This window comes from Elephantulus edwardii, unplaced genomic scaffold (genome assembly GCF_000299155.1).
Source record: "Elephantulus edwardii isolate Elephantulus edwardi_28Jun2011 unplaced genomic scaffold, EleEdw1.0 scaffold00003, whole genome shotgun sequence".
In the NCBI taxonomy this organism is placed as follows: domain Eukaryota; kingdom Metazoa; phylum Chordata; class Mammalia; order Macroscelidea; family Macroscelididae; genus Elephantulus; species Elephantulus edwardii.
Window position 1 is genome coordinate 26222589 of NW_006399753.1, and position 24214 is coordinate 26246802.

The 24214-nt window shown below is 34.9% G+C and overlaps 1 protein-coding gene across 1 annotated transcript in view; it reads left to right on the forward strand.

Annotated features, from left to right (window-relative positions):
* The window catches only part of SCN7A (sodium channel, voltage-gated, type VII, alpha subunit), a 71510-nt gene extending 48216 nt beyond the window's left edge, over positions 1–23294 (forward strand). Inside the window, exons 16-24 of the mRNA XM_006879481.1 lie at positions 2975–3129; positions 6245–6418; positions 8502–8609; positions 11622–11900; positions 14141–14194; positions 14630–14767; positions 16320–16424; positions 16754–17024; positions 22228–23294. Coding sequence (XP_006879543.1) covers positions 2975–3129; positions 6245–6418; positions 8502–8609; positions 11622–11900; positions 14141–14194; positions 14630–14767; positions 16320–16424; positions 16754–17024; positions 22228–23294 — 2351 coding nt within the window. The remainder of the gene's footprint in view (positions 1–2974; positions 3130–6244; positions 6419–8501; positions 8610–11621; positions 11901–14140; positions 14195–14629; positions 14768–16319; positions 16425–16753; positions 17025–22227) is intronic.
* Positions 23295–24214: the final 920 nt, after the last annotated feature.

Here is a 24214-nt window from a genome sequence, read left to right on the forward strand (position 1 = left end):
CTCCTTCCCTGGTACACAGTCCCCCCTGCTCCCCTCCCACTGCCCCAAGTACATTACACTATGCAACCTTAATTGTGGACTCCTGTGATAACCATAAGACCCTATCATACATCGCTTTTAAATTATCCACTCCCTCATCTGTTTCAGTGCAGTATACACAATTTATCCAGATGATGATTGATATTGTTAATCTAGAAGACAAATATGTTGTGGTTGTTGTGTGCCGTTGAGTTGGAACTCACTCTACCTACATTATATTTTCAGAAGCAGTAAATCATATGGGAGGAGATTGCATATCCTTGTCCTGGAAGAAAATTATAGTGGTGTATGTACAAAGCACTGCTGATAAGACTGATTCCAAAACACATGCTTTATGGTTGGAGAAATACCGGTAAAATATAGAAAACAGTAAAATTTAACTTCATAGTTAATTATATGAATTATAATAGAGAGCTGTTTAAGGACTGTTGTTGTTGTTGCTTATTGCCATCATGTTGAGCACGACTCAGCAACCCTATGAAAAAAAAAGGCCTGAAGCCCTTCTATAATTTTTGTCATTTCTCTAAGTTCTTAGAGTTTCCAGAGGCATGTGATTTCTGAAGTGGATGTCATTCCTGCTTCCAAACCTGTCTTATACAGGGAGCTCCATCAAACGCTGTCCACCATGCGTAGCCAGTATGGCATTTGACCCCCCAATAGCACAACGTTCAGCATCACAGCAAACTCAGATTACTTCAGTGCAGCACATTGACAGAGGAGTGTTATACAACTTGGAAGAATGTTCCAATGTTCCAAAAGATAAAATAACACTAGACCCCTGGGCCCAACAACTTTTAAAAACAAGGGAGATAGAGATAGATGATAGATAGATAGATAGATAGATAGATAGATAGATAGATAGATAGATAGAATATAGAGACAGAGATATGTGAGAGACAGAGAGAGAGATGAGAGAGAGAGATGATATAGAGCTAGATATCAACAAAAGGCCTGAGGCCTTTCTATAACAAGTTTCTCCAAGTTCGTAGAGTTTCCAAAGGCATGTGATTTGGGGAGTGGATGTCACTTCTGCTTCCAAACTTAAATAAACCAAGGAGCTTCACCAAAAACTACCCACAGTAGGTAGCCATTATGGTGTTTGACACACCTGTGTCACAGTTTATCCATTATGGCATTTGAGACTCAAATGGCACAAGGTTCAGTGTCACAGCAAAACCAGATTACCTCATCACAGCAAATTTACTAAAGTGCTTTATGACTTAGAAGAATGTTCCTCCAAAATACAGTTGTTGTTGTTATTAAGTGTTGTCAAGTCGCAGGCGACTCATAGCGACCCTATGAAGGAGAGTCCTCGGCGCTTGAGTGCCTTTCATCTTCTATCCAGGTTCATAGGGTTTCCAGAGGCAAGCTATTATGGAAGTGGATGCCACTCCTCCTTCCACCAAAATACAATACCAAAATATAATCAAAATGTAACTTTTAAATATAAGGGCCCTCCAGGAGGTCTTTTTGACTGAGGCTTAAATAAAAACAATCCACACAGATCCTCAACCAAAACAAGAGCATCATCTTACAGAGTCCAGCCGTTTCATCCAATTCCAAAATGGAGACAAGAGCTTTGGTGTTATATGTTGTTGTTGTTGTTAAGTGCCATCTGGTACCAACTCTATAAACAAAAGAACTATTGTCTTTCCTCTAAATTCATAGAATTTCCAGACATGTTTAGAAGTGGATACCACTCCTGCTTTCAAGCCTATCTTAATCAGTGAGCTCTACCAAACATTGTCAACCATGTGTAACCATTATGACATTATGATTGAAAGATGATTCAAACCAGTCCCACCCAACTGAATTTTCAAAGACCCCAGGCCTACAAAATGGGCTCTCATTGGCTCCAACAAGAGATTTTCAGCCAACCAAACGTTCCAGAGTCAGTCCCCAGCTGACAGAGAGAAAAAAGAGAAGGGAGGTGGGGGGAACAAACTTACCTCGCCAAGGCCAAATGAATTTAAGGATAAAAGAGAAAATTAATTATAATGCAAATCAGATAATGATTATTTTTAAAGTGGATTAAAATATGTTAATTCATTCAATGAATTCAATATTGAAAATTATCACATGAAAATGTCAGTTACTTCCATGTTTTCCGTAAGAAAAACACTGCAAATCATGTAATGTGATATTTTTTAATTAACTTTTCTTTTTAATTTAAGTGGATGCTTACAGAACAATTGGTTTCCATTCAACAATTCATAGGCAATATGTTTCATGCCACTTATTACAAACCCTATATAATGTAATAGCACTTCATCCTTTTGTTTCTCATTTCTATTTGTATTCTACCATGAATGTTGGTGTATTCTTATATTCCACATTGAAGATTAAGAAAGCCATAAGACTTGGTTGTCTTGACTTTTCATTATATAGTCTAAACTTCTTCTTATCATACACACTGCTTGTTGTGCTTTTAAGAAAGTAAAAATGGTTTCCCACTCAACTATTCATATGAATTTTGCTTTATGAAATTATTAAAGTTCCCACATTTTCAAAGCATTCTTCCCACTTTCCCCCAATAATTTCTGTTTTCCTGTTTCCTTTTAACCTATTCTCTCTAGCCCTCTGAGCTCAGTGCTCTTTTGAACTTGTGAGATTATATATATGAATCTATACTGATTGGTATTAGAACCATCTATTTATGTTGATCTATACTGGAAAGAAGCTGTGCTGCAGTCCTGAAGGCACAGAGTTTGAATCCACCAGCTGCTCCATGGGAGAAGGATAGGCAGTCTTCTCCCATGTGATTAACTGCTTCTGAAAACACACTGGAGGGTCAGCTATGGATTGGTTCTGACCTGATGGAGAACAACATACTAGAACCTATAAAAAATAATTGCCAGAGGAGATGGTAATTGACATGTTATAGTTTCACATGTTTTCTTGGTTTGAGTTCTGTTAATAGTGTCACTCTTGACAGGTCACAGACGGAGGTCTACACCTAGTCAAACCAGCAGAGAGTCCAAGAATGGAAAAATTTGGCAGAACATAAGAAAAACTTGCTGCAAGATAGTAGAAAACAACTGGTTTAAGTGTTTTATTGGCCTAGTCACTCTGCTCAGCACAGGTGCTCTGGTAAGTAAGAAGCCCAGGTGTGTGATTCTTTCATGAGAGCATGTGCATCAAGGAGACTCGAGTGGCCTAGTGGCAAGAAGCTGCACTGCAATCCCAGAGGTATGTGGTTTGAATCCACCAGATTCTCTACTGGGGAAGGAGCAGCAGTCTCCTCCTCTACCAGTCAGATCCAATTTGACGGTACACAATGAAATAGTAAAATTTTTAAAAAAAAGAGCATGTGCATCATTGTGCTAATTGCTGTTCTCTAGAATATGTACTATAGTGCCAAATTTCATGTTCTGTTATTTTGGCTCTAGATGCTATAGGTGGCAGTGTCTTACAAAGTCTTTATGTGCATAATACACTGGTAACAAACTAATTTTAAAATATATGACTAGCAGTGAGATAAGAGCATATTTAGTGAATACATAGCACTTCTGATCTTAAACTTTAAAGAAGCCTCATATATAGAATAAAGTATTATATTATAGATACATAGGATAAGGATTTATTGCACTATACACTTTGGTGGCTATTCAAAAAGGAATAATCTTTAATGTAATTCTGGCATATCTACATTATTCCAAGCAGACTGTCAGATTTTAAAGCTTCTGGGAATTATCCTAGAATATTTTAAAACATTGGAACCTTCCAGGATATTAAATTTTGTGTCCCCAGAGAATATCTACAAATCAACGTATTTACCCATTACACAGTTTTATAGCCTATCCCAACGATCTACTCAGTGGTGGGCTGAATTATAACCCTCCACTTATGTCCATATCGTAATTTCTGTAAATGTAACTGTTACTTTATATGGCAAAACAGACTGCAGATGTAGTTACATGAAAGACCTCAAAATGGGTAGATTATCTTGGATTGTTCATGTTGGCCCTATATACATACTTACAATTTCTCTCATTAGGAAAGAGAAATAAAAACAGAGTAAGAAAAGAAGAGGTGATGTTAAGATGAAGTATAGATGTAGAGTAATATACTTTAAAGATGGAGGAAGATACTTCAAGCCAAGACATATGGACACCCACTGGAAGATGATAAAAGCAAACAAAAGATTCTTCCCTCAAAGTTTCCAAAAGTAACCAGTCCTTCGAACAACTTTACTTAACCCACTGAACTGACTTAACACATCTGACCTCTAAACTGTGAAATAATGTATTTCTTTGTTTTTAACCACTAAATATATAGAAAAGTATATTTCCCATCAGCAGGAAGGGGAAAGTAATGGAATCCCATTAGGTGCCTATGTGTCTGGCCTTTGCCTGTATTTCTTTCTAGAATTTATTAGTAGATCTTGAAGATCTCCTGGTCTGTAATCTTTCTCCTTTAGTGAACTCAGCACTTCAGCTAGTTTATAAAGATATTTAAATTTATTTGTGTATATTATAGCCAAGAGGAGAGGTGGTAAACCTTATAAAGGACAAGCACTGTCTTTTAAGATTCATTTACAGTATTTGCATTAGCCTTAAATGAGACTAAATTTAGTTTGATACTGTAGGGAAGTTATAGAACACAAATTGTACCAAGAGTTAGTCCTCCCTTGACAGAAGCAAGAAAAATGGTTATTTATATAAGTCATTAATCCATTAATTGAGATGTTCAGCTCTAGAAATTAGAACATTGCCTCTTGACCAAGGCTACTCTTGTCTGGCAGAAGAAAATTTCTAGAGAGGATCTCAGTTATCTGCTATCAGACAACATTCATAGGCAGTTGAATTAGTGGATTTGACACAAAGAGACTCGGAAGACAATATCAACATTTGCTACATGTCTCATATGCACCTGAGAAGTGTGTGAGATTTGGTGATATTGTGTATGATTACATCAAGCTTATAATTTCTGTGCTTGCTTTGGCAGCACATATACTAAAACTGGAATGACATAGAGATTAGCATGGTCTCTTGTGCAAGAATGACACACAAATTTGTGACGCCTTCCATATTTTTGAGGACATGGGGAGGGGGGAACAAATCAAACCAATTCAGTGTGAAAATTCTCAAGGGTGAAAGATGTGATTATTTAGTATTCAGAGAACCAAAGTGGTTCAACAGAGGCTGCTGCCATCGCTCCCTTTCTGTGGGTGCATTTAATCTGTGTTCATCCTGTGCATACTCTATTATTGTACTAACCCCTTCCCTCCGTGTTTCCAGCATTCCTTTGCTCTAAGTCTGCAGATCAATAAGGTGTTGATAGTGTGTTCTAGACCATTGGACCAACTAAGATGGATTCATAAGCATTATACTGTTTCAGATCATTTATCATGTTGAGGATTTTACTTGTTTATTTCTTAGAAGTGTTGATATAATGAGATAACTGTTAAAAATTTTCTTTAAAAGCAACAAAAAAAACCCCATAAACTTTCAAAACATAAAAAAGTTTGATTTCTGTTTTTCATTTCATAAATCTAGTCTGATTTTTCTTGTCTCTTTGTTTTACCATTATAGTGTGAAAAAGTATCCACCTACAAGTGTTCTTTTTTTTTAAACATGAAAGTTGGAAATTCTGTTGTTATTTTCGACATACTTCTACTTAAGGGTGTATATTTAAGAATCAGCATTCTTTACATAAAATAATGCTAAAATTTACTTATATTTTTCTTGGATGCATGTCAATGATGTTGACCCAAGGTTTTTATTGTCTTTCATGCACATATTATATGGATTTCAATGCCATTAGTACCCAAATCTAGACTATTAAAATATCATATCTCACAGGAAAATGAAAGCTGGTATATTAGAACTGTGACACTTTGGGAAAATTGTTACAATTCTATTCCATATTCACGTATATACATTGGTTTTCTTTGTAATTCCTACAGCAAAACTAACTCTGTGATTTGTTTTTCTTATAATAGTCATATGGATTTTTGATGATACTTTTTAATGTTAAATCTCAACTACTCTAAGCAGTCTGCATATGTATGTTAACTGACTTCCTCAAATTAAAGTTTGATTTCAAAGGTAGCTGAAGAAATCATCTCATGTTCACTTCAACTTTGAGAAGGACTTTTTTATCCTGTTTAGTACAATTATGATGCCACATTTATTACTCTTTATGCCAAAAGACGTTTAAGAGATTTCATACACACTAATAATATTTAATATTTCACTCTCAGGCTCTTGAAGATATATATATAAATCAGAGGAAAACTATTAAGATTTTATTAGAATATGCTGACATGATCTTCACTTACATCTTCATTCTGGAAATGCTGCTAAAGTGGATGGCATATGGATTTAAAGCTTATTTCACTAATGCCTGGTACAGACTGGACTTCATGGTTGTTATTGTATGTATTTTCTTAATTATAATATTTATTACTAATTTAATCCTTTTTTACTTTTATTATTTCATTTACTTTTGTTAACCTAAATCTACTTTGTCTTTTCTCTCTACATTTCTGGTGCCTAACATATCACACTTATTAATTTGTAATTTCTTCTTTTACCCTTTTCTTTCACTCTAAAGTTTTCAAAGTTCATCATTGTTATTTTTTAATTATGTTAATATTTACCTATAAGCTCAATGATAATAGAATGTGCTTGTAACACATAATCTTGAAAATATTCGCCTAAAATCTTGAAATTCTCTTTATTTTAGTTTGAAATAATAGACTACTCAATATAAACTTCACCACTACTACCTTGATCCAAACTACTGAAATTTCTAACTTGGTTACTACAATATATTATAAACAGCTGTGTCTTCTTCTGACTTCTGTGTCTTCTTCTAAACACTTTTATACTTTATTCTCCACATAGCAATCGATGATGATTGTAAAATAAATGTCAGCTCAAGTCACTTTTCTTCTTGCAATCCTCCGTTGTTGTTGTTGTTGTTATGTGCCATCAAGTCACCTGTGACGTATAGCGACCATATGTACCATAGCCCTAAACCCTGCTCTACCCTGTGCCAATCTCTGACACACCTGCCACCATTACCCTAGTCACTGAATCAACCCATCTCATTGAGGGTCTTCCTCTCTTGCACTGTCCCTCCACCCTTCCAAGCATGATGTCCCTCTCCAAAGACTGATCCTTCCTTGCAGCATGTCCAAACATGTTAGACAAAGTTTCAGAATCCTTTTCTCCAAGGAACAGCCTAGTCTCACCCTCTCTAGGTCTCTTTGTTCTCCTCGCAGTCCATGGTATATATTCAATACCCTTCTCCAGCAACTCAAAGGCATCAATTCTCCTATCATCCCTAGTCATAATACAAAAACTATGGCCTAAATCAGGCACACCTTAGTCTCCAGACTGACACTGTTGTTCTTTTGTACTTTGGAGAGGTCCCTGATAGCAGACTCCATTAATCACCCCATAATCCAACATCTCTGAGTGGTGCAAGATTTAAGACATTCAGTTGTGCACCTAAACGTTAGAGTTCACTCAGTTTTCTCAGAGAAAAAAGTCCTGGAAAATGCTTTCAAAATATCCATCATTAAAAGTCCCATGAAACACATAATGTCACCATGAGTCAGAATCAGCCTTACAGCAACTGTCATCTTTTGGAGTTTTGTCTACTGTTTTGGTAAATCCTAATAAAAACCAAAGTCTTTGCAATCAAAGGCCTACAAATCTCCACTTAATACAGTCTTCTCCCCTGCTACCATCCCCTCTCCCTTTCCTGTCTGTACACTGCATCACCAGAAATGCTAGGATTACATCTGTCTGCACTTTCTCAAGGCTCCACCTGGAAGCTTTGCTAACTCACTTTTTAATGACTATTTTAATGAAACCTTTGATTCCTGTTCTTACCTTATTGCTCCTTCTCTGTTTGATTTCTCTCAGTAACACTCAACAATATTACATTATTTGTCCATGTCTTTTGTTGATAAACTCTATCAGAACAGAAATTTCACTCAAGATAGTTCCTTCCTTCCCCCCAATTCCTAGAAAACTTACTCTCACATCAAAAACTCATTGTCTTAGGGTAGAAACTGACTTAGCTGACCCTACATTGGGCTTCCAAAGTTGTAGAGTGCCCAGGAGATTGCTCATCTTTCTCCTGTGGAGTCTCTAGTGGATTCCAATCACCTTTGGATTAGCAAAGCAACTCCCTATGGATTACACTATCAGTTACTTTAAAGAATATACAAGAAATATAAAATATGAAAATTTTCTTTATCTCGGAAGGATATATTCCTGATCACCAGAAAAATATTTTTATTTTCATTTTAACTGAGAAATGTTTTCTTACCACTTTCTAAACTATTATTTAGATATTTTAAAACTATATGTTAAAATAATTTGCAGATGTCTTTGTCTGCTTTACTTAATTTATCTTTTTATGGCAAATGCAACTTGAATTTTAGACATTATTTTGATAAAAATTAATGTTAAATTATATGTGCTCTTTTTCTATTTTTTTAGGTCTTTTGTCTTAGTTTAATAGGCAAATCTCAAGATAGCCTTAAAGCACTTACATCTATAAAATTCCTTCGGCCGCTCAGAGTCCTATCCCAATTTGAAAGAATGAAGGTAAGAGAAAAAAATCACTGAATAAACTTTATATATTTATTTGTATAATGATTATCTACATGTACACCTTAAAAATAAAAACACAACCAAAACTTTATATTCTACTATTTAAAAATAAAAAATAGATGGGTGTGTTGTTGCTAGGTACCATCAAGTCAACTCTGACTCAGAGCAAACACTTTGTATAACAGAAAGAAACCTGTCCAATCCTGGACCACCCTCACAATCTCTGCTGTGCTAGACCAGTTGTTGCAGTTACTTTGTATTTTAATTCTTAATTATTCATAACATATGCAAACAAATAAAAATAAATAAGATAATTAACAATTGAGAGACAAAATATTGTTTGAAGAACTGTCCCTCTGGAGCTCTGGTGGCCTAGTGGCAAGAAACTGCACTGCAATCTCAGATGTATGTGGTTCTAATCCACCAGATGTTCTGCTGGAAAAGGAGGGACAACCTCCTCCTGTACCAGTCAGATCCGATTTGATGGTACACACACACAAAAAATAATACAATGAAAAACTATACTTCTAATGCACACGGATAAAGCTATTTTGGAATGGAAACAAGTTTGTTTTTTTTAATCAGTTGGCCAGGTCTGCACTTATTCTATCAAGTCCGAGAACCTTACTTGTTGTCTTACTTCAGATGTGCTCAAGGCATATTTGTTCCAATTTTTTTTAAAAAAAGAAAAATATGATGAAGAGATTATCAAACAAGGTTATTAACTAATACAACATGCAAGTAAAGTCTTGTTAAAGATTATTAAAACCTTACTGTAACAATAAATCAACAGAGGACTACTAGAAATTCAAGCCCCAAGAAGATCATGAAGGATAATATCATAAGTGATATCAGATGGATCTTGGCTGAAAAAAAGAAAATACTAAAAAGATGTTTGCTTGTATTTTATTAACTATGCAAAGACATTTGATTGTAGATCATAAAAAATTAAGGATAATTTTGACAACAATGGATATCCCAAAATACTTAATTGTGCTCACATAGATCCTATACAGAATCAGTTGCCTGAACAGAACAAGAAAATACTGCATGATTTAAAATAAAGAAGGATGTGCATCAGGATTATATCCTTTCTCCATTGCTGTTCATCCATATATTGAGCAAATCGTGTAAAAAGCTAGACTACATGAATAAGTTGTGGTATCAGGATTAGAGGTAGATTAATAAACCACCTATGACACAATCTTGTCAGAAAGCGAAGAACGACTTGACACACTGCTACAGTAGACCAAAGACTACAGCCTTCAGTATAAATTATAACAACAGCAAGGGGGAAAATATTCCTCACAACAGGCAATATCATAATAGATGGATGAAAGATTGAAGCTGTCAGTGATTTAATTCTACTTGAGTTCACAATACCCATGATACTAGTAATTAAGAAATGAAAATGCATGGTGCATTGGTCACATCTGCTGTCCAAGACCTTTCCAAAGTGCCAGATAACAAAGATATCAGTTGAAAAACTAAGTCATGCCTGATCCAAGACACAATATTTTCACTTGCTTCACTTGGGCAATGACTGTGGATGACTAAAGAAGAATCAATGCCTTTGAATTGTGAAGTTGGTTAAGATTACTGAATATTTCATAGCCTGCCAAAATACAAACAAATCTGTTTTGGAAAAAGTTCAGCCAGAATGTTCCTTAAGGTCAGGGATGATGAAACTTTGTCTTATATACTTTAAGCATGTTACCAGGAGGGGCTAGTCCTTGGTAAAACATATCATGATGGGAAATGTGGAGGGGCAGAGAAATAGAAGAGGATCCTCAATAAGATGGTTTGATACAGTGACTGTAATAATAGACTTGAACTTGGTAGAGACCATGAATATCACACATGACACATGAAAGAGATCCTGACTATAGACAAGGTTCAGATCTGTTGTACATAGAGTCCCTATAAGTCATGGTCACCTTGAAAGTATATAACAACTACAGTTCACATGCATAAGAGTGAGTATTAATAAAATTGTGTCCATTTTTAAAATGCAGTGATTAGAAAATGAAATTTTCATCAAATAGCTCTTTGTAATTATAAGAATATTATTAACACTCTTTATTGAGTAAAAACTTATCTACACATTTGGATTTTAAAATTTTGTTTTTAAAAAAAATTTGTGTCACAACTATGAATTTTTACCAGCTTCTCACCATCATCCATCATCCCAACCTAAAGCTTTCCCTGAACAGTCTGAAGGATACTCATAAATTGAGCCATATAAAATGGCCAATGTTCAATATTTTAGTCTATAATATAAATTTCATTACCTGATAGAAAATTGTCTACTTAATATGAAAACTGTGATCACAAGTAATGTATGTATATAGATATATAATGCTTAATTATATAAAGAAATGAGAGGATGTATAATTACATTCATTCTTGGATGACTGACTCTCATTTTATATACTGTAGATAACCTCACACATACACACAAGTTTAATTACAAGTTTATTTGCCCATTCCTGCATAGTAAATAAAGTGAATGTTTTCAATCAATGAAACACTTATTTGTAGTGTCTGAACTAATAAACTGTTACTATTAATAATTTTTATAGTATAAATATTTCATTTATCCACATTATACAATATACATCTTTCATCTAAACTGAATTTTTTTATGATACAAATATTAGAATGTGAGTTATTAAGTGTCTATTCTTGGTGGTGTTGTTGTTGTGCATTGTTGTCAAGTCAGACTGACTCATAGCTAACTCTCCAGCAGGCTTTCAGAGGTTTTAAACTACATGGGAGGAGATTACTCATCTTTCTTCCCCAGGCAGTTGGCGTATCTGAACTAAGTGCCTTTGCATTGACAGTGCAACTTCTTACTCACTAGGCCACCAAATCTCCATACTAGAGATGGACACTTCATGCTGCTTCAATATATTACATCAACTACTACTTTCAGTCTGATTCCATGTTAAAATATTTTCTTTTAACTAAAAGTAATTTTTTGTGTGTCCACTTTTTACATGGCAGGTGGTTTTAAGAGCTTTAATAAAAACAACTTTACCCGCGGTGAATGTGTTTCTGGTGTGCCTTATGATCTGGCTAGTTTTTAGCATCATGGGAGTACAATTGTTTGCTGGCCGGTTCTATGAATGCATTGACCCAGCAAATGGAGAAAGGTTTCCTATATCTGAAATTACAAACCAGAGTCAGTGTGAAAGTCTTGTGCTTAATGAATCCATGCCATGGAAGAATGCAGAACTGAACTTCGACAATGTTGGAAATGGATTCCTTTCACTACTTCAAGTAGTAAGTAATCTGTTAATGTCTTTTATTCTGCTATATGTTCACCTAAATTGCTATATGACAGTAGAGACAAAATGAGGACGCCTGACACATATAGTAAAAAATATTTTGTAAAATATTAATTAGTGAGTTAATAATTATTTTTAATAATTATTATTACTAACAATTAATAGTAACTATGATGGGGAACACTGTGTAGGTTTATTTGCGGGGAAAAATGAAAAGACAGTTCCTGCGCTTACAGGGAATAGGGTCAGCTACTGGCAAAACCGATGTTCTCTACACTGATCATAGAAAAGGGTCACAGTTCTTTAGTCTGACTCAGATTACTATAGGTTTTTGGTTTGTTTTCATGCTTGCTTATCTGTCCAATTGCTTTGAGAAATGGCCCCTCAGTGACTCAACATCCAGCAGAGATGAATGTTACCTCTAACAGAAAAATATATATGTAGAAATTACAAGTAACTGTGATACTTTAGCATTATGTATTGATTTGTTTTGCTTTATGTCTATCGTCATTATCATAAAATACTTGACACTATTAGCCACAGTCAGCTAAATAGCTTAATATTGTAAATGTTGTTAAAAAAAGAAGAAGAAGAAGGGCCCCCATGTGAGGAGAGTCATATCTGATCTTTACCAATTTCCCGGGGGGGGGGGGAACTATTGCCCACGGCAAAAATAACACAAAACCAATTCCTATGAGATCAGATATGACACTTACTCTCCCATGCTTCTTCATACTTAATTCAACACCAATTCTTACTGCTTAGCTGGGTCCATAATCTGAAGTGATAGCTCACAGACCACACAAAACTATACATTGAGGGAGTTAAAAGGTTATAATTTCAATTAAGAACAAAATTCAAACAGCTCCCAAAATGTGCATGTAGGCATCTCAGCCTCAAGTCTCATGGCTCTAAGTGTCCCCAGGTTCCCAGTCCTGCCTAATATTGGCTTTAGGCCATCTCAAAGTCCCATCTTATACCCAATTTTCCAGTTCAGCCATTACTACTGCTACCATCCAGAAACATCCTACATACATTTCACTAGGTTGCGGGAAGTCTTTCTTGTTCCCCCTAGTGGGAGAATTCCTCTTCTCTGCAGCTAAAGCTGTTCAGTTTACTGATGAGACTAGCCAATTTTCTTGTTTGCAGAGACTAGCCAATCCCCTTGTGGAATGATAAATAGTCAATCCCTTTGTGGATAGGCCAACAGGCTTCACTCGCACAGTCACACACCTCCCCCCAAATAGTCATCTACAGTAGAAAGGCCATTTTGAGAGACAGACTCCACAGTCCACCCTCTGGCTTTTCTAGCCGGTAACAGTCACATATGAAAGATTAACTTTCTTCTTACAATATAGAATAGCTATATTCAACAACTTCATTCCACATGTTTTACTTAATCTTTCCCATTTTAGCTAGCCACATTTTTATTTGCCGATCCCTATCATACCAGTACTCTGAGGAAACAAGCACATTCCTTTCTCTAAAGAATTGTCTGTTCTATTTAAACTTTTAGCATTGCTTCCATAAACAAAGTCTACTCAAGAGCAAACCATCACATTGAAGTCATCAACAGTAGATCACAGCATGGAAAATCTTATTATGTTCTGGTCAACTCATCTCAAGCTATTCAGGGCAAGGTCACCTGCAAACTTAGGAGTTCACACTCTTCCTATGTTCCAGACAGATTTGTTCGTTCAGTCAGTCTTAGCTCCCACATGGGTCCAACAAAGCAAGATGAGGGTCCTTTTAACTCCCAGCGTCTCAGAGTCAGCAACCCTCACTCACGCAGTCCCGCCCCTCCACATTGTCATTTACTGTAGGAAAGCCATATTGAGAGCCATATTTTACACAATTGTCATAAAAAGATTATATAAATATAATAGTAAAAAGGTTCAAGGTATCTTAATTTACTCTGTATATTAAAATATGACAAGTCTTATCAGTTAAAATTTTACATGCTATTAATAATGTCTTGATGATTGTAGGAAATGTAATGTCAATGAAGGAAAGTGTGAAACACAAACATAAAAAACATTATGTAGATGAATGAAAATACAATGTATATGAATAATTATATGCATATCAATAAAAAAACCACAATGCATAGGAATAATTATGTGAAGCATAACATCCTTGGAGAAAAGTTTAGGTACTTAAATGAAACACAATATGAATAATTATATGCATACCACTAAGTTTCCTATATTAAATTAACATTTTTCATTTGTACAGGCAACATTTAATGGATGGATCAGTATTATGAATTCAGCAACTGATTCTACTTCTGTAAGTAAAATATAGTCCTAGAGACATTATTAAGGGTCTTACAAATATTTCTTGTAGTCCAAGCAATAATTAAATAATTAATGTAGTAAAATTAAAATCTCATGCTAACTAGAAATTAAATACATTTCAAATTATTTGAGCATTCAAATATATTTCAAATATTTGAGTGTTTAAATAAAACTTTTTTTGGATTATATGCAATGATTGTAGGCCTTACTTTTCATTTGAAGGGTTGTCATAATTTTTAAGAATGATTAAAGATATATATATAATGACCTTTAAATTCTTAGTAACTAAATCAATGATACCCTCTCCTCAAAGATAATATACTACTTCCAGTAGCATTGCTGGACTTTGTTGTCATGAATAACCTTATAAACTCATGTTTTAAAAGTCAATATTAATGCCTTGCTTGTTCTTTTGATTAACTTTTAGATAACTCTGCAACCTAATTTTGAAAACAACATCTATATGTATTGGTACTTCATCATCTTTATTTTCTTTGGAGTATTTCTCCCTATGAGTATGCTGATTGGCACTATTGTTGCTAACTTCAACAAACATAAAATAAAGATAAGTATAAATTTTACATGCTTACCCAAAGTCTGGTAAAAATCAAACATATATATAAAAACACCCTGCACAAACAGTCGATTTGTTTGGAGTTCACCTTAATGTCACTCTTTTTACCTGTTACGTAAAAAGTATAATGGTTGAGTATATTGCCCTGTTCAGTGGTGAACATTCCTAAAATATTCTATTCTCAAAATGTACATAAACAATGTGTGCATAGTTTTCATTTGTATCTGGTAGCAGTATCTGTGTTTTTCATTCAGATCTTGCTATCCACACAAATAAACTGCAGCCAAAAAATTATCTTAAGGACAATAGTGCTGATCTAATGTTGTCTCTTTGGACACATTTACCACTGGCCAGCCTCAAAATTCCACCCAAAAACTTGCAAACAGAGGTATAACTTGACGAAATTATTATAAGAAATCTAGAATAATTTACTGAATCTTTTCTCTTTTTATTTCTATAAATAAAAAAAGAAAAACTACTAATTAATAGACCAGTAAATATTAATTTTTACTTTTTATTGAACATGTGTGTTTTGTATAAACTACTGAAATTAGCATTAAAATTGTAAATGTGTGTGAGCCCTAGAAAGTGTTATGAAGAAGCATTAGGTATACTTTTGGCATACTAGTAAAAAGTATTTCATCATAGCATTCATTAAATTAAACAACATAAGATCCGTTGACATCCAGTGAAACTCATAACAACCTTATTATGAACCCTATGGGGCTCCCAAGGTTGTAATCTTTATAGAAGTAGATAGTCTGTGTCTTTTCTACTACTGAGAGGCCAATCGGTTTGAACCACTAACCTTTCAATTAACTGTCAAGCAGTTAGGCACCAAGGTTCTTTAAAGCAACATAAGAACATAATGAAAATAAATATAGGTGAGTTAGGGGGGATTTTCCCCTCTGTTCATTAAAACAAGTAAACCAACCAACATTTTGGTTGAGTTATTGATACTTTTTTCATCATAAAATTTTCCAGATACAACCAACAGGCTTTTTTCCTTGTTTTCTCTCTAGTAAGATTGAGTAAATTCAGTAGTTTGAAAGAGATAAATAGGGATTACTACCCATAAGAAAGTCTACTAAGATATTATTGAATTTGAAAAATTACCATTATAGATATAATCTGTACATTAAGTAAATTTTTGTACAGAAAGTCAGATGTTTCACATCATTATTTATTTCATTGAAATGAAGAATTTGCAGAATAAGAGATACATTGCAAAGAGGATTGGAAGAGGGAAGGAGAAGCAGGCAATTAAGAAATAATGAATTAATATTTAAAAAAGAGAACTGGGGAAGGAGAAGGTAGAGAGAGGAGGTAAGATATGCAACAATGAATGAATGAAAATCTAACTTTTCTGTAAACCTTTGTTAAAATTATAATTAAAATTTAAAAAATGTATAAGAAAATAAAAAAGAGGAAGGATTTCTTTTACAAATTAAGTCAATAACTTCCAAGGCTTCTACAATATATATGAATGTAAGGAGAGATTCTTGGTAAATGTTATTTTAATATTTTTCCATTATTTCTTTACCAGGGAGGTTCAAATATCTTTATAACGGCAAAACAGAAGAAACAGTGCCGTGGTCTGAAAAAGCTGATGTTGGAAGACTCTGAAAGACCAATTCCTCGCCCAAAAGTGAGAAAAACCCATGAGTTTTTGACATTTAGACTATAGAAGATATAAATTGTTTCATTTATTTCATTAAATGGAAATATATTTTTGAAAATGCTTTGGCTAAATCTTAAAAGCATGTTGACAAAATCTTTAGTGGTGGTTCTTTTTTGAATACCAAAGTTTTTATAGTTTGTTATAAATTTAGCTCCTTATTCTGTTTACAGAAACAGTAAAGAAAACAATAGGTAGAACGAGAGAGAGAGTGTATGTGTGTGTGTGTGTGTGTGTGTGTGTGTGTGTGTGTGTGTATACTGTTACTGAGATACTGTATTTTTTTTTGTCCTTCACAGAACAAATTCCAAGGATTCATCTTTGACTTAGTGACAAATCAGAAATTTGAGATCATCATCATGGTTCTTATCTTTGCCTATGCACTAGCCCTTATGATGGAAAGTGATGATGAGAGTCCACAAATGGAAATTGCCTTGTACTGGATTAACACAATTTTTGTCTTGCTTTACACTGGAGAATGTTTACTGAAACTCATCGCTTTCCGTTGTTATTATTTCACCATGGGATGGAATATTTTTGATTTTATGGTAGTCATTTTCTCCATTATAGGTAAGATTGTGTTAAGTCCTATTTTCACTAATAGTAATATCATATCAGAAAAGGGGATTTTTAAAAAAATAAATATCCTTTGAGGCATAGTCTATAGGCAAGTGAAAGAGGTGGTTGTTAGCTGCTGTGATGTTAATTCCAATAAAGCAAAATTTTGTCCAGCCATGCGTTATCTTCACAACTGCCAGCATGTTCTAGTTCATCATTGTGGCAATTGTGCCAATCCATTTGAGGGTATATTTCACCTTTGTTAGTTGTATTGACTGGACAGTATTCTCCTCTAGTGATGATCTCTTCTGATATTATGTCCAGAGTAAGAGATTAGGGCGATTTTTTGATGTGGTCTATACCATTTTTCTTTGTTAATATTTGGAATAAGGTTATCAGACTTTTGTTCCTACTTTGTCTTACTCTGATTGTTCTGCTTACGCCTGTTCACCATGCATGATCCTGTTGATATACTAGTGGTATTGTTTCCACCTATCAAAGGGTAAGAAACTGAATGTTTGTGGAAAAGAAGTACACTCTTTTAATTTCTAACCTGAATGCTATAATTTTTAGCATTCATAACTGCACAAATACCTTATACAAAACTACTTCTAGAATTTGTATCATAGGTATCCTTTAACAGAACATCAGACTCATGCTTAATTACCACTTTGATGTGTATTATTGCTATTGTTATAATCAGTTAAGTTGTAATCAACTCATATCTGACCCTCCAGTAGGTTTACAGAGGCAGTACATTTCATGGGGTGAGATCACACATCCTTCTCCCATGGAGCAGTTGCTAGATTGGAACTGCATACCTTTGGATTAGCAACACAATTCCTTACCTCCACAGGGCCACCAGATGTATATCATGCATTCATTTTCTAGAATGACACTTTAAGGATGTTTATGCCTCAATAAGGCATATTATTTCAAACTTCCTTCTCTCTAGCCAGAAAACTCAACTTTTATTTTTTGATGAATTTGTTACAAAGTTCCCATCACTATGGAGATATCACTATTTTATTATATAAGAATCTATATTTATTTTCCTCTTTGTGTATAGATAACTGTGCAATGTGCAGCAAATTCAGTAGTAAAGAATATTGGTATAAACTCTGTGTTAGCATAGTTTATAGCCTATTAAAGTATGTAGATAATTAATCTCTACATCTTAATTGTATATTATTAAGGTTATGATAAGAAAGGCACATGGTGTGGAACAGCAAAACAGAATGGAGTTATGCCTAATCAGTATGTGGGAGGCACAGGAAATTTCCAAGAAGATGTAAAGTCCAAATAGAGATATACTAGATAAGGATACAACCAGAAATAGAATTGTGCATAATAACAAAAAAAAACCCCAGAGCCATGTGGGAAGCACCATATGTGACCTTTACCAACTTCACAGGGGGAACTGTCCCTGTCAACAGCCTCAGTAACACAAAACCAGTTCCATGAGGTCAGACATGTTCCCCATGCTCCTGTGCCTCTTTCTATTCATCTCAATAGCAATCTTACTACTTTGCTGGGTCCAAAACCTGACGTAATAGTTCACAGACTACACAGAACCAGAGAATACGATCAAGAATGCTCCAGAAATGGGCACTCAAGCACCTCAGCCTTGAGCCTCATGGCTCTAAATGTTCCCGAGTTCTCAGTCCTGCCAATATTTGCCTATCACCCCAATTGTCCAACATAGTTCTCAGTCCTTACAATATTTGCTTCCCTCTACCCTCAATGTTCCATCATATGTCAATCCTCCTGTTCAGCGACTGCTGTTGCTGCCATCCCAAAGTGTGTTGTACATTTTCCCGACTCTTCACCAGAGTGAGGAAGGTATCTTTCATCTTCTCTGACTGGGGAGGATTCTATCTCTGCAGCTAGGGCTGTTTGATTTATTGGCAAGACTAGCCAGTCTTCGTATAGATTGTTGATATTGGCCAATCCTTTTGTGGAATGGTAGATAGCCAATATCTTTTTGTCCAAGCCAATACATACCATTCACATATTACTTCCCACCCACATGATCAGTCATCCACATTCAAATAATCCTAGAAAAGCCATATTGAAAGGCAAACTCTGCTATAACAGTGTTTCAAGCAGAAAAACGTTTGTGTAATATCTGTGTTCCCATATTATGCTTATTAGAATATAAGCTCTATGAGATTAGGCACAATTTTTGAATTTTTATTATCTGTCAAGCATTATCCTAATTATTTATTAGTGAATAATACATCAACTATCTGCAGAAGCCGTGCATCAAACATATTTGTTGAGTCTTCAATTAATTACAGATAGAAAAATATTTTTTAAAAAAACTTGATAGACACACAAAAGGGAGAAAACAGAGAAATTTTGACATCAAAAAGGCCAGCAATATAAGGAACAAGAACTACATGGGGAAGACCAAATCTGACCGCTATTAACTCTACACAGTGTAACTCACATAAACAGTAACATTCACAGTGTCAAACAAAGGGATAAGAGGTCAGTCATGACTCCCCCCATGCTTTGCACATAATTCTACTAACCACTGGGTCCAATGTTCATTGCAAATTGACTCAGACTTGACTTTACTCATAGTTGTGGCTATTAGATAAATAGGTTGGGAGGTAGGGATAATATTCAGTCAAAGTACCGGTTTAGTGAACAATAAGATTAACAGAAACATACAATTCTTTAATTATTTCAGACAACTTTTCAGTCAAGTGAAAGTTCAGTTTAAAAGCACAAATGCAAGAAGTCTGTGTTTCCCCAGTCATCCAGCAAGCTGTCTCATAGCAGTCACAAATCAGCTCTTCCATCAGTTGTCCAGCAAGCAAAACCTTTAATTCTGGCTCCATCTCCAGGGCTCCATTATATTTTGCCTTGGCAACGTCTCTCCACAATCTGGTCAGCTCTTCTTCTTATGATAGCCACACAGCTGTTGATCATGTAGAAGACTTTGATTAATGCACCACATCAGGTCATAGTTAAGCACTCAGATGCTGTTCTAATTGTCTGTACTTCAAACTCATCCAGCGTCTAGATGGTAGAGAAACCAGACAATTTAATTCTGTGAAGATTACAGTTTAGTATATCTTAAGGGAAAGTTATACTCTGTCATGTGGATTTGCTATCTACTCAACAGATGTTGAGCTATCCATTCAACAAATATGTCTTGGAAAAAGTGTAACTAGAGAGCTCCTTGGAGGCAATGATGGCAAAACTTCAACTCACATACCTTGGGCATGTCACTAGGAGAGCCTATTTCTTGGAAAGGGACTTCATGCTTGAAAAGATAGAAGGGTCAGCAAAAGAGACGTCCCTCAGCAAGATGCATTGGCATGGTCTGCAGCAATGAGCTCAAGTATGTCAGAGATGATAATGCATAGGGTGGGTCAGGGTTCAGATCTGTTATTGATAGGGTCACTATGAGTTAAACTCAACTCAATGGTACCTAACAAGAAGAGCCTGTAGGGAGCTCCAGCGGCCTAGTGGTAAGGAATTAACTGTCAACTGAAAGGCATGCAGTTAGAATCTGCCAGATGCTCCGCAGGTGAAAGATGGGCAATCATTTTCCATGGGACTTACTGCATCTGAAAACCCACTGAAGGTCAGCTATACATCAGTCTCAACTGAACAATGTACAGCAACAACAAAAGCATCTAACAACAAGATGAGATTAATTGGAACAGATCTAGAGGAAAAGGAAATTGTGCTGATTAAAGAGCTGATAAAGAGCTGATTAAATTTTAGTTCTGCAAGATCAGGTGTCCTAGATGTTGATTGGAACCCTAGATGTGAGTAACTAAAGTTAAATGATGAAAAAAAAAATTGTAGAGTTGAGAAAGCCAGAAACTTGGAACAAGTTATTGATTACAGATACCAATAAGAAAGATAGAAAGTGTCTATCGTCAAGTTCAAAAGAATCAATGAATTTAAATGAGAGGGGAAAATGGGCTATTTAATGGTAGGAGATAGTGTAGGTGAACAATATTATCTACAAAATATAGGAAAATTAAAACAGATGGATAAAGAAGTGATCTGTAGATCACACTGAGAAGATACATATTCCTTCTTTATAACTTGAGCAACATGGAAAGCAAAATAATGAGTATCTACATTTGAGAAAATCACAATGACTTGTATTCACAAAATAGAGTCAGATTTCAAATTTAACAGGCTGTTGATGAATTAGTAACCAGAATGCTTAAAAAAATTATTTATAATGAAATGAGGACATCTCTTGCCTAATAGAAGAGTTTAGAGGATCAAAGAACGACAACAACTTGAGTCAGAGTAGAAGCTTTACAAGAACCTTAAGGAGATAAGGGTGTAGACATGTAGAATAGCAGAGAGATTGCCATGATAGGTGATAACCAAGTTTAACAGAAATGTGAGGCACAATCCTTCCAGCTTCAGCAAACATAGCATCCTGGAAGTGCTAACAGTTTCTACCTTCCTTATATTCTCATTCAAAAAAGGATCCCCATTTTCTGGTGCTTCCAAAGAACATCTTTTATGCTTTTTTATGAAAATAATAATTATACCTTATTTTAGACTTTTATCTATGTCTTACTCCTATTGTTGTCTGTTTATCTACCACCTTTAAAACAAATAAACAAAACTTCCATGAGGACAGAGAGACATGTACACAAATCACGTTAAAAGTTCCTAAGGGCCCAAGTACCATCTATGTTCATTTAATTTAATTATAATCCTAGAATCCCCAAATGCTAGACACTTTTGTAATTTTATGTATGAGATAGGTCTTTGTGCCTTGTGTTGTAATTAGTTGAAACATTCATCTCTGCTTTTTAGATTATAAATCTTTGAGGGCAGATTATTATGCCATTGATCTTTGCATACTTGTATTACAGCTTTTTTAAGTTGAAATAAAGTTAATTTCTTGAGCCAAGAGCAATCAGAAAAAATATTTTATATTATAGATTCATAGCATTTATGACTCCAGAAATATTTGCTCTATAATACTTGTAAGATAAAAAAACAGAGAATTCGCTTACAAATTTTGCTAGAAATCCTTAACAGTGTGTTACTGGGAATTTTACTTTCTCAAAATTTTAATGTTATTGTTAAATCGAGAATGATTAATAAGAATATTTTAATCAATAAAAACAACAATGAAATAAGGACTAGTTTATATTCTTCTAAATGCTCTTGCATTTCAGTGATTTAATTTTCTGCTTTATTTTTTTTCCACTCCAAGGACTACTGCTCCCTATGATGGTAGGATCCTACCTTGTATCTTCTTCTCTTGTTCAACTGATACTTCTCTCAAGAACGATTCATATCCTCCGTCTTGGGAAAGGACCAGAAGTGTTCCATAACCTGATGCTTCCTTTGATGCTGTCCCTCCCAGCATTACTGAACCTCAGTTTTCTCATCTTTCTGGTCATGTTTATTTATGCCATCTTTGGAATGTATAACTTTGCCTATGTTAAAAAGGAAGCTGGAATCAATGATGTGTCTAACTTTGAAACCTTTGGTAGTAGTATGCTCTGCATTTTTCAGGTTACCATATTTGCTGGTTGGGATGGGATGCTTAGTGCAATTTTTAACAGTAAAGCTGACTGTGATCCTGATAAAATCAACCCTGGGACCCAGATTAAAGGAGATTGTGGTAACCCCTATTTTGGGATTATTTATTTTGTCACTTACATCCTTATATCATGGATGATCATTGTGAATATGTACATTGTTGTTGTTATGGAGTTTTTCAATATTGTTTCTAAAAAAAAGGCCAAGAGCTTAAGTGAAGATGATTTCCGGAAGTTTTTTCAGGTGTGGAAAAGGTTTGATCCTGACAGGACCCAATACATAGATTCGAGTAAACTTTCAGATTTTGCCGCTGCTCTTGATCCTCCTCTTGTCATGGCAAAACCGAACAAGGGTCAACTCATTGCCATGGACCTCCCCATGGCAGTTGGGGACCGAATTCACTGTCTTGACATCTTACTCGCTTTAACAAAACGAGTTTTAGGTAAAGATGAAGGGATGGAGAAAGTTCTTTCAGAGATAGAAACTGGTTTTCTGTTAGCCAACCCTTTTAAGATCACGTATGAGCCAATTACCACAACTCTAAAACGAAAGCAAGAGGCAGTCTCAGCCACTATCATTCAACGAGCTTACAAAAGTTACCGCTTGAGGAGGCATGACAAAAATACATCAGATATTCACATGATAGATGATGATGATGGAGATGCAAAAGATGCTAAAGGAGATTCCCATTGTGAGAAAACTGCAGAAAATTCAATGATTCAAAGCCAAATATAATTTCATTATCACCAGTTCACCTTCCTCACAAAACGGTAAAGATTCAAATCATAAATATAAACACAAGTCAATTGTTTACAACCCATGGGAGTTTAGACTCCATGACAATCTATCAGGAAAGTACTTCCTTAGCATTGTAGCAGTGAGTTAAAGGAATTAAAGTTGCCATTTGACAATCCAGTGCACATTTTATTTCTGTGACTTAGATGACACTTGCCTCTTCTGGAGGGTAGAAAAAGGAATTATAGACATTAACAGCAGACAGTCTTGTACATTTTATATCTTCTTTGTCTTAATGAGTGTTGATAGGACTTAGTTACAAAAGGAAGTTCTTAATGTGGTATTATGTCTCAAAATGAATGAAATGCTCTGAGTCATGAAGTGGTAAATTTATCTAAAAAAAATAAATGTTTATAGAAAGGATCCTTAGAAGTTGCCTTTCAGGTCAAACATAGAGGCTTTGGGGCTAATTAAAGCCACATTTTAAAACGATTGGCTGAAGCCATTTTTGGCTCCTATTCTTACTTACCTGTTTGGGTTTTGTTTTTTAATTCTATTTTGTTCTTTATTCTTGACAATATAAATTGGTATTGTTCCACTCTTCTCTATGTCCTTTATTTCTTCTCTCTGGCCTGTCCTACCTAAGCTCCAGCTCTGCAATATCATGGATTATGAAACAAGTTCAGTATATGAAACCACAGTTGTTACCTACAATTTCTTTGGGGGTTTTGGTATATTTTTCATCTGTTCTTACATATTGACTAAAATGTAATAATAGAAAATGTATTAGCAAATGAAAGCTTTGTCTTATCATAAAACTGAGTATTATCATCATTTATTCAGAATGTAACGTTGACTATGTAAGATCTGACAGATGCATGTCATTTTATGAACTAGGGAAATCAGGAGCACAATTATGT